At 36.6% G+C, this 17,093-nt stretch overlaps 1 protein-coding gene across 1 annotated transcript; it reads right to left on the reverse strand.

The window, feature by feature from the left end:
* Window positions 1-1,756: 1,756 nt before the first annotated feature.
* On the reverse strand, window positions 1,757-3,398 carry LOC149667350 (uncharacterized). The gene is made up of 3 exons (XM_089841277.1): window positions 3,145-3,398; window positions 2,678-2,979; window positions 1,757-2,616 (listed from the first exon to the last, which is right to left on the reverse strand). The coding sequence occupies exons 1-3, from the start codon at window positions 3,337-3,339 to the stop codon at window positions 2,388-2,390; spliced, it is 726 nt and encodes a 241-aa protein (XP_089697403.1). The 5' UTR covers window positions 3,340-3,398; the 3' UTR covers window positions 1,757-2,387.
* Between the last annotated feature and the right edge of the window lie 13,695 nt (window positions 3,399-17,093).

Here is a 17,093-nt window from a genome sequence, read left to right on the forward strand (position 1 = left end):
GTCATCGTGAATCTTCATTCCCGATTCTCCGCTACATTTCCATGGTAGACACGACACCTATTCTGAAAACTGGAGTTCTGCCACGATATTTATTCTCCAAGCACTCAAAACATTTCCTTTCAAATTCCAACCAAACATTATTTTCCGAAAAGACACAAAAACATTAATCATCGAAAGCCACCCACCCGGAAGCTACAAAAAATATTTTTTCTTTAAGAGCTTAAAACATTTACTACAGAAAAGCCACAGAAGAATTCAACCCAAAACGAAAACTAAGCCCATTATAGAATATTTGCAAAATTTTAAATGTCGAAAATCCTTCCACTTTAGCAATCACAACTTGCTTATTATTCCAAATTCACAGACTTAACACTATCCTGCGCACAAATTCAAAATTTCTACTTTCCAAAGCTTCATCCAAAACCTTTATTTCTCCAAAGCTTCATCCAAAACCATTATTTCTAAGTTGGAACCCTATTGTCCTTTCAAAATCGAGACCCTATTGGCAATTAACTAATAAATCGCCACATTACTGAACGTAATTCTTAAAACCTCATTTCTATAATTTCAGAGTAAAACTATGTTATGGCTTGAATCCTGTTTTTCTGATCGTAATGTTTTACTACTGAGATAAGTTGATAAAGAAGAAATAAATAATCGTTAGTCTTATTTGATATTGTTTTGAACGTCACTTTTTTTGTCATAACTTTTCTACGTGACAAGACGCTTGCAACGATAGCATTGTTGATCCATTTTAAGCATTATTTCGTAATGTCGTAATGTCGTAATCGGGGGGCTTTACTATTTCCGCTATGGCTAACGCCCTTTCATTGCGACCGTGTCATTTTTAATTTTATAACAATTTCGAGAAGTCAACCTATTTAGAAAGTCCTATTTTGTTACTCTAGGAACAAAATGGCAGCCAAATGAAAATGTCCAGAAACTTTTGTCCGGGACTGTACCTATTTTAGAATAGTCGAGCAAAATTTCACTCATGCAGTACCACTTCAAATATGAAAACCAACGCAGCCAAAGTGTTTCCAACAGCAAAGACTCGAATTACGGAACAGAAAAAGAACAAGTCCATCGGTTCGTCCAATATCAAACGGTCAGACTCTAGCTCGCAATTTTAAGCCTTAAATCTAGCCATAAAGAAAGTTGTGGAAAGTAGACTAGTGTCAAATATTATTTCGACACTGTGGACAAAACTAGGATAAAATAATGAAAATATCGGCGCTGGAATGGGCCGGCTTGATTAAAGTAATGGGCTACGCCAAATTACTCTACAACGAATACTAGTTAAGCTAACTGTCGCTGCTTTAATGCGTCACGTGTAATTTTAGTATTTAAAATTGTGACTGGTGCCCCTCATAACACCGAATATCCATAAAAAGGACGGAATAAGTCCCAAAGAGACAGACGTTAATAGAACTACCAATTAGTCAGGGGAACAACACGTTCTGCTGACCAGGAGTTCTCTAGCACGAGCGGTACGCATCTGACGGACCGAGAACGTGGAGGAAATCATTATGTAAAAGAAAGCTTAGCAGTGGGTTTTTGGAGGATTTATTTGATCGACGTTGAAGAAGGAGAATGCGAAGTGACACAAGCAGGTGTCTTAATTTTCAACACAGGGCAGAATCAGAGCCCCCCAAACCCTCTATAGAGTTTTTGCATCAGGTCAGTGAAATCACTGGAACACCTAGCAGATACCCTTTGTCGAACACCTGCGCAATGATTTTAAAATAACCCATTGTGCATCAAACCTATAAAAAAATCACAGATGGAATGGACGAAGGAATTATCTGCAGCTCCGGGTTTGGCCAGATTTAGATAAGTTTAAAATGACTTGACGACCTATTTTTGTTCCCCAAAGGGAGGGTTAAAAGGAGAACGAAGAGGTTTTTTAACGATTTCTTTACAAATTTTACGATCCACCTTTATCAAAAGGTTTCGTTCTAGATGACGGTTTGTGGCCTACATGGAATTATTTTTTTACTCTTTGAAAAATTTTATACTTCAGACTGAAGGATTGTACGAATTTTTCAGTCTCAATAAATCAATCGGTAACTGTATGAAATAATATTTAGTTAATGCTTGATAAACTGGATTTGCATAAAGTATTACCGGGTGAAATGCCTGGTAAGACACTTTTCAAAATCTCGAATATTTTGGTCGAAAACAAAAAATCCTTTCTGCCTGCAAATGTTGCAAATGGGGAGAAGAGATTTCCGAGGTCAGTAATTACAGGACTTATGTAGCTTCTCGTCAATAATTTAAGCCATTATGTTTATTTTAAGTCTGTACATTAAGTAGTTCCGTGACAAAAGTGATTATTGATATTGCTGATATTGTGTCACGGTGTTGTTCTCAAATAGAAGATGGTTTTAAGGGTTGATCTTGCGGCTTTTGCGCCATTTTGGCCACCGCCATTGCGTTAGTGCTAGTAGAATTCCAGACGCCAGAATTATCAGTGGTACAAACACGTTATCCATCGTCATGCCTTGTTTGGGGGCTATGTTCATTTCGTGACCGGCTTGCAACAGAAAATGCGTGTAATCGTCTTTAATGGTGTAGTCGCGATAGAACGTTCCTCCTTCGGTGTATCGCAAAGTGCTGAAAATTACAGTTTTTTCGTAACTGGTTGATGAAAGTTTTGATTCTTTTTCTCAGTCACCTTTCGTAGAACTGTTCTTTGATGGGTTTTGACAAACCTTTCCGGCAGACGAGACCCCACTGCTCCCTCATCATTGGTTCCTCAGAAATGTGGAAGAATGTTTTACTCATTACATCTTCTTCTAACAGGTCGAAGAATATAGGAATGTAGTTAAGAATCATAGACATCCTATTATTTATAACCGCTTTTCCTCCTAGAGTCTCGTCCAATACCCTTTCGATCAATCCATCATAATTGTCAATAATTCCTCCGCCTTTAACGGCTTGTTCAAACTCGGCTCGCTCTGTTGCTCTCGGAGAGTTCTAGTAAAATTCGTCAATCAACGTAACAATTGCATGCATGAATTTGAAATAAATTGAAATTGAAATTTTCTTAACTCCCAAAATTTTGTCAGTTTACGGCACTGAAAAGCGCGAGTTTACGACGAGGCAACATTGCTAAATTATCGCCCACCATTTCATACTTACGTTAAAGAGCTGCGACACTAGCAACCACCGTTGTTGGTAAATTGTTATTTCAGGTCTAGAAGTCAAGTCCTCCAGGTTATCGATGTAGTTGGGACGATCAGCCGATGAGAGGAAAGAGAAAACGTTGCAGGTTGCCATAAAAATCAGCGATGTTGATGCGAAGATGCAAGTACTTAGTAAAATGCGCTGGGACATAATCGAAGGCGTCCATTCAGTTCCTGCGCTTATGAAATATAATCAATCTTAAACGCAGCCTGTTGTAATCGGATCTCACCCTGGTTAACAGCCAGACCGAATACGACTAAAGAGGAATTGAGTATTTCATTCGTCACTGAAGTCCGTACTGATAGCGAACGGTAGCTGTATCGAGAGAGACCCATCAAGAATGACGCCACGATGAAATAGCCCATAATGCTCAACCACACCTGGAATACATGAAGAGTTAAAATCCACGGAGATTGGATTCGTTAATTACGTCTTTACCATAGTTTGAAATGTCTTCAGGATTAGAAAGGGTCCGTAACTGGCCCCAATTGGGCCCCCGGAAATAGTATGGACATCATCGAAAAATGTCGTTCCGCCCCATTCCACCAGTGGTGACTTCTCGAGTTGTTGCGGGAAAAACGGTACTCCAAAGTCAGTTTTCTGAAAGATGAATTATTTAGTCTTTGACGATGAATGGTCGCCACTTTAACTGACGTTGTTTTCCATATTTGAGATATGGTCACGATAGTCTCCTGGTCCATCCTTGACTGTTAGATTGAAGCCCCTGAATATCGAGCGAACCATAAGAGACTTACGTCATCTCGTCCAAATTTACAGTGATACTTACGAATTTCTCATTTGAATCAAGACGGAGCGAAACATAGAGCCCCAATACCCTCCAAACTTTAACCGCTGATCATCTTCAAGATCCAGAAACATTGGTTCCCCCCTGAGAGTAACGCGCTGGACGTTCTCAGTCGTGTTTTTCATTGTCATTTTTTTCTTTTATGAACTTAGGAGGCTCTGTAAAAAGGGTGTTGACATTATAATCTTACTTAAAACAATAAGTTTGGCCGAAAGGTTTACGTGTTCTTTAATTCGCGCCCATTCATTAATTTCACTTTAAGGCGAAATTCTTTTAAGTTAAATAGAATATTTCGAACCAATTTTCAGCACAGTTGAACCTTTGACCCGTTCGTATCTAGAGCACGCTTAGAACTGAACCCCAAATCGAATGGAGTCTGCCCATTCAACCGAATACCATTGATACGAATCCCATTCGTCCGAAAATTTCTAGCCAGTATTTTAAAATCTAGCCTAATGGCGGTTTTCTATGAAAAAGGGAATTTTTCCCCATTCAATCGAATCCCATCGAATCCCATTGGAACGAATTCCCTTCAACCGAAAGTATATTAGTTTTATAAATCATTTAACAATGTTACGCCTTTTCCAAAATATTGATGTTTAGCTTCATTGACTTCTCAAATAATATGCCTTTTCCAAAACATTACTGTTATGTTAGGTTAGGTTAGGTTAAGTTGGGTTAAGTTGGGTTAGGTTAGGTTAAGTTAAGTTGGGTTAGGTTAGGTTAAGTTGGGTTAGGTTAGGTTAAGTTGGGTTGGGTTAGGTTAGGTTTGGTTTGGTTAGGTTAGGTTAGGTTTGGTTAGGTTTGGTTAGGTTGGGTTAGGTTAGGTTTGGTTAGGTTAGGTTAAGTTGGGTTAAGTTGGGTTAGGTTAGGTTAAGTTGGGTTAGGTTAAGTTGGGTTAGGTTAGGTTAAGTTGGGTTAGGTTAGGTTAGGTTAAGTTGGGTTAGGTTAGGTTAGGTTAAGTTGGGTTGGGTTAGGTTAGGTTTGGTTAGGTTTGGTTTGGTTTGGTTAGGTTAGGTTAGGTTTGGTTAGGTTAGGTTAGGTTTGGTTAGGTTAGGTTAGGTTAGGTTAGGTTTGGTTAGGTTAGGTTAGGTTAGGTTAGGTTAGGTTCGGTTAGGTTAGGTTAGGTTTGGTTAGGTTAGGTTAGGTTAGGTTAGGTTCGGTTAGGTTAGGTTTGGTTAAGTTTGGTCAGGTTTGGTTAGGTTAGGTTAGGTTAGGTTTGGTTAGGTTTGGTTGGATAACCGACTTTCCATAATATTTTTATTTTCCTTGAGGTCTTTGCATAATAAAAGCCGGCCTTTTCCAACAAATTATTTTTAAAAAGATTCTGGAGCAATTAACGCTGCATTTATTAAGTTCCTTGAACAATAAATATATGCCTTTTTCAAAATATTGATTTTTTTTACGGGTCATTTCAGGTTGGCTTTAATTCGGCTCGGTTACAATAGAGGCATCCTTTTAATCTTGGGATTTGACCATCACAGTATAATCATTTATATAGGAAAGTGTATTGATAGACGCAAGCTTAAGGACAAGGGTATTTTATTTAAACCAAAAGAGGTATTTTTTAATTCAGTTTTAAAATACGGCGTTAAAAATATATCTTTTAATAGCAATGAAAATTTTATGATAATAAACCGGCACATTTAGGCTATATTCGGTCCAACGGGATTCGGTTCAATGGGACATTCGGTCTAATGGGATTCGGCCCAATGGGCCAGGAGCAAATCGAATAGGGTACATTAATCAGTTCAGAAATTCTAAGTCGGCATCCTTTCGATGCCTTTAACTTTTAAAAATTTTAAATCTTTAATGTTTTCCTAAAAAATCCATGGTTTCGTTGCTTATAATGAAGGGTTACCGCGACATTAAAAAAACGCAAGATTTCATGTCTTCACGGTGTGTTATTTTTCTATTAGAAACCATGTAATTACGTATCCATTTTCATAATAATACCAGAAGTTTATAATAAACAACTTTAATCCACGAGCTAAACTCAAAATACGCGGCTCGATACATAATTCTAAGCAAGTTTAACAAAGAACTAACACCAAATCAAATGCTCGTTTTTTTCCGCCTTAGTTTTTAGTTAATGACAATCCTTTTGTATTTGATTAATATGAGCTTCTGATAATTCTGAACCTTAATAATTACCTCTCCGTGTGACGTAGTCCAGGAGAGGTTCTGTAACGGCCGTGTCTGTGTGTCTGTCTGTGTGTCTGTGTGTCTGTGTGTCTGTCTGTTGTTACACCCACGTGACCGCGTTCGCAGTTTGCGTATCGGAGCAAACGTGTTCGCCATTTCCGAACTGCTTTCACAGTCACGGAAATGGCTCCTCTACTTGAGTTCTCACACCACCATCTTCTGGTCTTTGTCCATCCCACACGGTCACCAGTCTGTTCTTACTGACTTCTAATCACCCACCACCATCTTCTTTTCTTTGTCAATCCCACATTGACACCAGTCTGCACTTACACTGGCTTCTAACACCACCACCATCTTCTGTTCTTTGTCAATCCCACATTGACACCAGTACTTACACTGGCTTCTAACACCACCATCCACTGGTCTTCCGTCTATTCCACATAGACACCAATCTGTATCATTGGCTTCTACTCCATTATCATCGTTTGGTTTTAGGATATACGCGGCGATCAGCTAGGGTTACGAGAAACGTCTAGCCTCCCTAAGGTGGGATCGCCACCAAAGGTTTTCGCAATTGCGCTTTTTCCTTATTATTATAATGGAAACGAATCGTATATATACCCCAAATTTGAAAAAAGCGGGCAAGAGGGGTACCCTTCACTTTAAACGTCAATATTAGCAAAGTTTGAGAAGATATTAGGTATAACTTTATTTTAAACGATTTAACTATTATTAATGTTAATTATTGAAGATTAAAATAATTAAAAATAATTATATTTATTTAAATATTAAAGATAAACCTCTCGTGCAAAGAGAGAGATTATCATTGCCTCCTATATCTACCAAGGCCCGTGCATGCGATATATTTCCTTCATTGCCTCCTATATCTATCAAGGCCCGTGCATTGTGATATATTTCATTCATTGCATAAACATAAGCGAGATTGTTTTGGGAAAAAAATACTGCTTCCACTAATGGGTTTATACTCCTTGTTACTGTTGTATAGAGTAATCATGAGAAAAGCTTTAAAAATTACGAGAGGATAGACCTTTTTTATCCTCATTCAAAAATATTTTTTGGTGCCAAGATTGCTTTAAAAAATCCAAACGGTTAGGCATTGGTAAAAAAGACAAATGATATTTTTCAAATCTAATGAGATAACGCCCACCTAGTTGAAAATTGCCGTTTTTTTACCGCGGGAGCCATTCTTAATGAGAATTTCGATGCTAGTAGGTTGTCAATTAAACTACCGGTATATTATTGTTGTTGGAAATTGGATATTAAGTCAAATTAAGTGGTTGTAAAGAGCCAGCAGGTTTTTGCCACTTCTTTTTGTGAGTATTTGATTTTTATATGTAAAATGGAGGAAGATAATGTTGAGAGTAAGGATGAAATGCGGAAGCGCAAAGCGCGGGAAAGGATGAGGGCATAAAGGTCGACGTTTTCATTGGATACTTAAGGTTATATAATCTTCTCGACACGGAGAGGTAATATTTTGGTTTTCCCGACTTGTTATCCTTATGCTTTTGGTTCAGTAATGTTGATTTACGTTCGCGCTTTCTGCACTATTCAATTATATTTTTAGTGTGCTTGTAATAAAAACGAAAAGTTTTAATACAGCTACCACTTAACTCTTGTTTCACAAAACAAATACTTTCGATTCCCAGTATGGATATGTTTTTATTCATTTCGAAAAGTGATACCAATATTTATTTGTTGGACAAACGTCAGGCATGGAACTAAATAGCTCTGAGTTACGATTGTTCTCAAATAGGAGCTTGTTTTAAGGGTCGTTTTTTGCGCCATTTGGGCCACCGCCATTGCGTTAGTGATAGTAGAATCTCAGCCGCCAGAATAACCAGTGGTAGAAACACGTTGTCTATCGCCATGCCTTGTTTGTGAGCTATGGTCATTTCGTGACCAGCTTGCAACAAGTAATACGTTTAGTCGTCTTTAATGATAGAGTCGCGATTGAACGTTCCTGTATAGAAAAATGCTGGAAGTTAAATTACGTTTAATTCGTAACTTAACCCGACCCGGCCCTACTAATAAATTTGTAAATGAGCCCGACCCTATTAAATTTGAAAATAATTCGACCCGACTCAACCATATTGAAAATGAGCCCGACCCGACCCAAAAAAAGTAACTAAAATCAAACCGGGCTCGGCCCGAACTTCTTAAATTTGAAAACGAGAACGACCAAAATCTACCCATATTTTTTATGGAATTTAAATAACCCGTCACGACCCGAAAGCCACGAACGGGCTCGGATCGGAATCGGACCAAAAACCTCTGACGCATTAAAAATTCATTGAATAAAGGATTTATTTGCTCCTTAAATATTTTGGCCCAAAAGTAATGCTGGATAGAGTCGAGAGGTTTAGATTAGTTCGACGTGGTTCAAGCGTTGACCCTGTATTGCAAATTATATAAAAAGGACTTGGTTTACCCAAGTCTAAAAAACAAAACGATAAGAGTTTTTCCAGTTGACTGAAGCGTGGATATTTTTTTCTATATAATTTTAAAGACAATCCGTATTTTACTACTCCTTAGAAATTAATTCAATCTCCTTATTTTACTGGTAATGGATTTATTTCCTATAAATTAATTGAAATAAAAAGTTACTTATCTCAGATTTTTCAACAACAATTCCATTTACGTAAAACATTTTATCATAAAATTTATTTTTTTTACATGGGAGAAAGTGTTTTATCTTTCAAATAATTCTACCATTAAAAACATATAAGGGAATTGTTGTTGAAAAATCTGAGATAAGTAACTTTTTATTTCAATTAATTTATAGGAAATAAATCCATTACCAATAAAATCAGGAGATTGAATTAATTTCTAAGGAGTAGTAAAATACGAATTGTCTTTAAAATTGTATAGAAAAAAATATCCACGCTTCAGTCAACAGGAAAAACTCCTATCGTTTTGTTAAAGCTGAATTCAAAAGTATACACCAAATTTGAAATGTTAATATCGAAAGATGTTCTTGGAATATTAAGATGAAACAGAGCTTTATAGCTACACAACTACTATCCGAATCGTAATGCCGAAAAATATTTAAAATATTTCCATTTAATATTCTGCAAAAAGGAAATGTTATCGTTTTGTAAGAGATCTTGTCATCATACTCGCTTTATATTAACTTTGATGTGCGTGTAGTGTTTCGATTCGGATGCAATCTTCATTACTCGTTCTATATAAACTCTCACTTATGTCATTACATAGAAATAAGTTTATCTTAAACAATTAATTAAATATAAATGATATTAATTATTTTAATCGCCAGTAAATAACTTTAAAAATAGTTAAATCGTTTAAAATAAAGTTGTTCCTATTATCTTTCGAAACTTTGCTAATATTGACGTTTAAAGTGAAGGGTACCCCTCTTGCCCGCTTTTTTCAAATTTTGGGGTATATATACGATCCGTTTCCATTATAATAATAGATAAAAACGCATTCGCGTGAACCGATGGTGGAAGTCCTGCCACTGGGAGGCTAGACGTTTCTCGTAACCCTAGCCGATCGCCGCGTATATCTTGAAACCAAACGATGACGAAGGAAAAGAAGCCAGAATGGACTGATTGGCGTCCATGTGGAATGGACAAAGACCTGAAGATGGTGGTGCATGGAAGCTGGTGTCAATGTGGAATTGACGAAGAACAGAAGATGGTGTCAATGTGGAATTGACGAAGAACAGAAGATGGTGGTGCATAGAAGCTGGTGTCAATTTGGAATTGACGAAGAACAGAAGATGGTGGTGCATAGAAGCTGGTGTCAAGGTGAAATTGACGAAGAACAGAAGATGGTTCTGCTTGGAAGCTAGCAAGTACAGACTAGTGTCCATGTCGAGTGGACGAAAACCAAAGCTGGTGGTGTGGGAGCTCAAGTAGAATAGCCAGTGACAAACCCAAATTTCCGTGAACTGTCAATGCAGTTCGGAAATTGGGAACACGGTCACGTGGGGCGTGACAGACACACAGACAGACAGACACGGCCGGTGTAATACCTCTCCGTGACAAACGTCACTCGGAGAGGTAAAAATGGCTTACAGAATGATTTCAAAAAGACGTACACTGTTAAAAAAAAGGTATTTCGAAGTACTTCAAAAAGGTATTTTGAAGGTACTCCAAAATACTTTCACGAGTTTTTTAGTACCCATGAACAAATTCAATAAGTGTTCTCTAAGTGCGGGTATTAAACAATTTCGAAAAAGGTATTATGGAAATCTGTATCTATAAATCAAAGTCTTGACTGACTGACTGACAGACTCAGGGTTGGCAAAAATTGAGTTTTTTAAACAAAAAACAAAAGTTGTGTTTTTTATTGTTTAAAACACGATTTGTTGTTTTAAACTGTTTTTTAAACAAGTAGAAAAAACAGTAAAAAACACAAAAAAACCTAGTTTTAAACATGTTTAAAATCACTCTTGCAGATCTAATAGCCTATATATTATACATCGCGGCTCTCCATTTAAGCCACTACTCGCGCTAGCGCAAGGAGCTTATTTTCACAGCCTGCTTGATTAAACAAAATGGTCTTGGTTTTGACCAAGACAGAAAAAACAAACAATGAGAGTAACGTTTATTAATTGACTGAAGATCCGATATTGCGATTTTTCTTTATTTATATTAATTTATTCTTTAATCACAATTTAATTCAATCAACTTCTTTAATTGTTAATCGATTTATTCCCTCCAAATTAATTGAAAAATAACATATTTGAGCTTTTTCAAGAACAAATTAGATTTTCCGAAATTATTTTATGATATTAATTATTTTGAAGGGAGTGCGTGTTAAGCGATCAATACAGAATATGTGAAATATTCTACTGACTGTTTAAAAAGAGCAAGAGCTCCTTAAATTTAGAATTTCAGGGTGTAAGAAATTGTCCGTGTGGAATTAGAACCAGGGACCACTTGAACCCAAAGCGAGTATCATACAGCTTGACCAACGGATCACGAAAACGTATTGAGAAGAAAAACACGGAAAGACGAAATCAAAAGCTCCTAAAATTTAGAATTTGAAGGTGTAAGAAAGGGTCCTTGCCAGGGTTGGCAAAAATGTAGTAAAAAAAGTTGTGTTTTTATTGTTTAAAACACGATTCAAAATTAGATTTTCCGAAGACATTTTATCATGAAATTAATTATTTAAAAGGGAGTACGTGTTGAGGGTTCAAATTTGAATATTTGAAATGTTCTTCTTCTGACTGTTTAAAAAGAGCAAGAGATCTTTTCAAAAGGAAAATGTAATTTTTTAATAGCGCATACAAAATGAGGGTGATGGGTAAAATTGTTCATTTAACCCCGAATGTCCAAATGCTTAATTTCTTTTGGGGCCACTTTTAAGGAATTTTCGCTTCCATACTGCAGAGTTTCTTGGTCAGAACTCATACATTTGAAACTTCACCACCCCTTTCTACTTTGTAGGCGCTTCATGTTTTCCGTTCACGGATTAAGCGTATTAATTTTAGCACTGTCAAGGGCCCGGCTTTAAATATTACGCGTAATCACTTTAGAACAGTAAAATGTACCAACAGTGTAGAAAAACGTTGTTCCTTTACCTTAGGTAGACGACAAAATAAGTTATTCTTAATCAAATTATTGAATATCAGTCTTCAATACAGATTGGTAACGGATAAATCAACTGGTAGGGTTTCCAAACAATTAAACACTCATATGAAAGAGTCGAATTATTGCAAGGTTTTGACTGAAGCTTATTATTTCTATTATTTTCGCTCATTTTCAAATAAAACGAGTTAAAAATATTCGAAATTCCTTTCCATAAAGAACATGTTTTAAACTGTTTGTTTAAAACGTTTTAAACAAATTAATGTTTTTTTTTTCATGGCTGTTTAAAACAAGTTTTAAACCAAAGTTTAAAACAATTTGTTAAAAACTTGCCAACCCTGGACAGACTGACTGATAATACAGACTGACTGATAATCAACTCCCAGACCAAACCAATTGCCCTAAAAAGCTGAAAGTTTGCAGGACCGTTACACATAAGTAGTAGCGCGTACTAAGAAAAATGTTTTCAAAAATATTAGTCAACAGTAATATCTACCCATTTTTTTATATCATTTTGATGGAAGTTGTTATTACAGGCCGCTGGTAATCCTTTTAGAGTTTCAGCGCTTCATCATTACAGGTTGTATCTAAGGGCGTCGAATAAGTAGAAAGGTACTTAACAGATCCTGTTAAAGGGACTTTTTTTAACTTAGGTGTTATGATTATTAATAACACTAACAAACTAAAAATAATAATCTCTAATAATAATAAAGTTTTGTTTAAGAAGGGATAGCCACACTATGCCTGCGGATTGTTTACTGGTTTGTCCCATTACAGTTAGTAGAAGGGTGGTGGCGAGCTAGCTCTAATGCCACAGCTAACCGACAGCGCCTATAATAACTGTTACCGTTAACCGTTAACCTCTGCCAGTTTTGATGGAAAGGAGAAACCGGGTTAGACCATGAATCTATTTTATTGGCAATAAACAATGACTGTATTATTTTGACTGATAGCTCAACCACTAAATTTTGGCCAATTTTGGTCAGCGTGTTCAGTTTTAAGCATGGTACTGTTCGAGATGTATTTTCAGTAGGTGTCCTTTCTGGTGAACCGAAACTGAAAATCACTTTCTGAATATTCAGATTCCCTTAGCTAGGAATTATTCCGTGCTGATTGCATAACGTATATAAATCACTGCGCAGTAGGATTTCATAATTGCATCACAAAAACGTGCAGGGGCATGTTTGTTACTCTATCTCGAGCTTCCTGAAAATAACACCTTTCCCTTGTTAACTTCCAAAATTTGCGGGAAAATTCTTGGTATAAACAACTACAAATTTCACATTCTTTCAGATAATTCTTCATCCATAATAGCTGGATATGAATTCATCATTTTCTGTGTTTTATCATCAAGCAACTAGAATCTTTGAATAGAAGTTGTTTTTCGAAACAGTTTTTAACGTGTAAATTTTGAAGATTTTATATGGTGGTGGCCCGTTTCCGCACAGTTTTATTTTTCACACTTTAAAAACCTATAGCATCTTCCCGCATAATTTTGCAAAACTCATTTTCGGACAATTTTACATAACTTCTCTCTCACATGGAAAAACCTAGTAATACCATTGATAAGACATACTTACTTTTGTTGTGTTACAAATGAGAAACCAGGCAACCTACGAAACGTCCATTTTAACTTTATCCATTAATATTGCTAAACATCAAACAAAACCTTGATGTTTGAGTTCAATTTTACCTTTTATCGATTAAACAAGTATAGAAAAGTTGGTATAACAGAAACGTTACTTTGGTGTCAACATGAAATTTTTACTTTCATTATTATTTCAAAATATTATGTTCAGAACATTTTGGTGTAGGGTTATGAGCACGTTGGTGTACCTAGTGAATTTATGTTTTCACGAGCTTAAACTTAAACAACGTTGAATCATGGCGACTTTCTACTTAGCTTGAATGCTTTACACGTTTTTGCGGCTTTTGCTACCTACACGGCAGCCGTGGCTTGTTATGTATCCGAGTGACGTTTTTCACGGAGAGGTTCTAATTTCGACGTATCCGTCTGTTTGTGTGTGGGGGTGTGTCTGTCAGGTGTTACACCCGAGGGGACCGCGTTCGCCGTTTGAAAATCGGAGCAAATATGTTCTAAATTTCCGTACCGCTTTTACAGTTCCCAGAAATTTGGAAAATTGTATTCCTCTTACACTGGTTATTACTCCATTGTCTGGTTATTTGTCCATCCCACAGGGACACCAGTCTGTATTTACTAGCTTCTAAGCACCGCCATCATCGGGTCTTTTGTCCATCCTACATGAACACCAGTCTGTACACACTGGCTTTTAATCACCACCATCCTCTGCTCTTTGTCTATCCGACATGGATACCAGTCTATATACACTGGCTTCTACACACCTCCATCTTCTGGTCTTTGTCCATCCCACATGGACACCAGTCTGTACATACTGGCTTCTACTCCATCTTCATTAGGGTCAAGACGTACGCGGCCATCGGCTAGGGTTACGAGATTCGTCTAGCCTTCCAATGGCAGGGTCTTCTTCCAAAGGTTCACGCAATTGCGATGTTTTTATCTACAGCAGCGATTCGAATCCTTCACTTATTTGAGTAAGGCGAAACAAAAGGCGCATGCTTCATTTCACACGACAATATTAGTCGAGTTTCTCAAGAACGTTTAAAGTTTCTTTTAAAAAACGATGTAAAGCTCAATTAGGCGAACAACTAACGAAGAAATATTTAATATTAATTACATTTATTCTAATATTTAAGATAATCTTTTTTCTTAATTCAAAATTAATACGGAAAGAGTTACAAAGCAGTCTATTTTTTGTCTGTGTGTACGTCCATCAGACCCGGATTGTTCGCAAGGCAGACCGGGCCCAGGGGCCCCCTGTTTTGAGGGGCCCCGCTAAATTTCAAAGGCCATCGGGCCGCTTCAGAATTTCAAATTTTTTTCCTTTCAATTTATTTCAATAAATCCAACTGTTCGAGAATTCAGATTATGCGGCCTTTGCTCGCTCAATATTTTGCTTAAATTAAAAGTGGGGGCATCTATAAAATTCAACATCTTATAGATTATTCCAAATCTTTTCTCTAGTTTTCTAAATTAAAATCCAATGGTTTATTGAAGGGCCAATATTTGGAAAAAAACCCTTAAAACGTTATTGGACAAATATATTGATTAAATTCCACATGATATTTCCGATTATATTGAAAATATTTTTGTCACAATAAAACTCTTGATTTAGAGTCCGGGTACAATTATATTGTCCAAACATTAAATATAAGGTGTCAAAAGTCAGAGTTTAATGTTATTCGAATGCGAAATATCGTTCAATTGTTTAAATAACATTGACCAATAAAAAACTCGCACAATATTTATTTTCAGTTTTTAATGGAAAACTTGTGCAAAATCTATTGTAAATGATGTTTTATTTCCTAAAACGTTTTGTGGCTTTGAACTTTGCACAAATATTAGTCTGGATATATTAGTCTGGATAACGTTTATTTATACTTTGTAACTAAAACAGCGGGCTCCACGTATTTTGCGCATATTATTGAACGTGTAGGGTGGGCTTTACATTAACATACCGCTGAGAACATAATAGAAAGCCCATGTTGCAATGAAAACTGAACTAAAACCTTTCCCGAAAAGAGAATTACAAGCGTTCGTGATTGGTCATAACCCCTGTAGACGATGCGCTATAAGTTTTGTGTAGCGGGAGTACGTGATCTATTAGGCCATGCCACCATTCTGGGTGGAACCAAAATATAAGCAGACGAAATTCTGATACTAAGTCCTCTAGCCTCGAGGATTTGGTCAATGATTTTGATATTAATAAATAAATATATAATTTTTAACCTATACTAAGAAATCAGGGGCCTCGCGTTAGCAATCTGCCCTAGGCCCTGCATTGGCTAGATCCAGGCCTTCCGTTCATTGTTACACTAGTGCGCCACGTTAGCAGTTCGACATGTGTTGATGTGTAAAGAAATCATACAGAACCTTAATATTAATATAATAATAATATTATAATAATAATATTAATATTAATAATAATGTGGAAATATTTTTCGTAATTACGAGGTATTTAGTAGTTTTGTAGCTTGCAAACTGTTTCATTTTGATATTCCAAGGACATTTTTTAATATCATTATTTGAAATGGCTGTTTATATATTACTTAAGCTAAACTTTATATATATATAGAGTAATCCTTTCTTTAGCGATTGCAAAAAGAAGCCTAAATCGGTTAAATCAAGTATTAACCGTAATAAGCCTAGTGAACTAAAGAGAAAATAATTGAGGCCTGAGTTTTAGTAAACTATGGGTTTTGATTTTCGTGTCTGTAATGAAGAGACATTAACGGTTCATTGTGAGCCGAAAGTTAAACGCACGTTTAAATAATCAGGTATAGATTTTATATAGAAGAAAAGATCATGGTGGCAATTAGACCAGTGAAAGGGCTAGTGGTAAACTGGTATTAGCTACGGAGTTATCATTCTTTTTATGGTGCGCATTCACTTTCAGTGCGTCTAGCCACAAATCAGATTTGGTGTTATTTAACGTTAACACTCATGTTGGCAAACTAAGAATATTCTTGAGGTGAGATGAGACGATAGTGTTTACACTGCAAACCAGTTTTGGATGTAGCTATGAGTATATAGGGTGAACAGGTGAAGCGTAGACAATTGGGCCTTTACAAACACATAAATGTTATATCTCAGCAAAATTTATAGACTTCATTTCCTGTTATTTTCTCCATTGACTGATTTCCATATGTCCAAGATTTACCCTTATTGGATGTAAAATGTCGTCTGCTTTACTGTATACTCGCTATGCTTGGAATACTGCTTCAATAATTCGTAAATTTTTACATCAAAAAAAGAGAAATAATTCCATATCTAGGTAAATAAGTTTGTAGTAGTAGTCCTCCTCTTGACTCGGAGAGGTAATATTTTGGTTTTTCCAACTTGTAACGTTTGTGTACTAAAATGATAATATCCCCAGTAGCAAAAACTTGTCGGGCCGACACCAAATTTGATCAATCGGCCCGAAAGAATTAGCAAACTGTCGGTCCAGAATGCTTCATGTCCGAGCCGTTGAGTAGTCAATGCGCTCTTGGTTAAGAATAAACAAGCCTTGAAGTCGACTCAAAACTAACTGGTTTAGCGACAATCAGAATAGGGGATTTGCGTTAGTAAACCGACTCAAAAATAGCTCGTTGAGCGACAGTCGGAAATGGAGTTGTGCTTCACTAAACCAGCTGAAATAATCTAGTCGAGTGACCGTCAGAAAATGACTTGCGCGTCCCTAAACCGACTCAAAACTAACACATCGAGCGACAATTGGAAAAGAAGATGCGCGTCACGAAACCAGCTTTAAACCGAGTGGGCAACAATCCGTCGGCAT

The sequence above is a fragment of the Phalangium opilio genome, unplaced genomic scaffold (assembly GCF_054372755.1).
Source record: "Phalangium opilio isolate 3A_F unplaced genomic scaffold, DU_Popi_V2 ptg000056l_1, whole genome shotgun sequence".
In the NCBI taxonomy this organism is placed as follows: Eukaryota; Metazoa; Arthropoda; class Arachnida; order Opiliones; family Phalangiidae; genus Phalangium; species Phalangium opilio.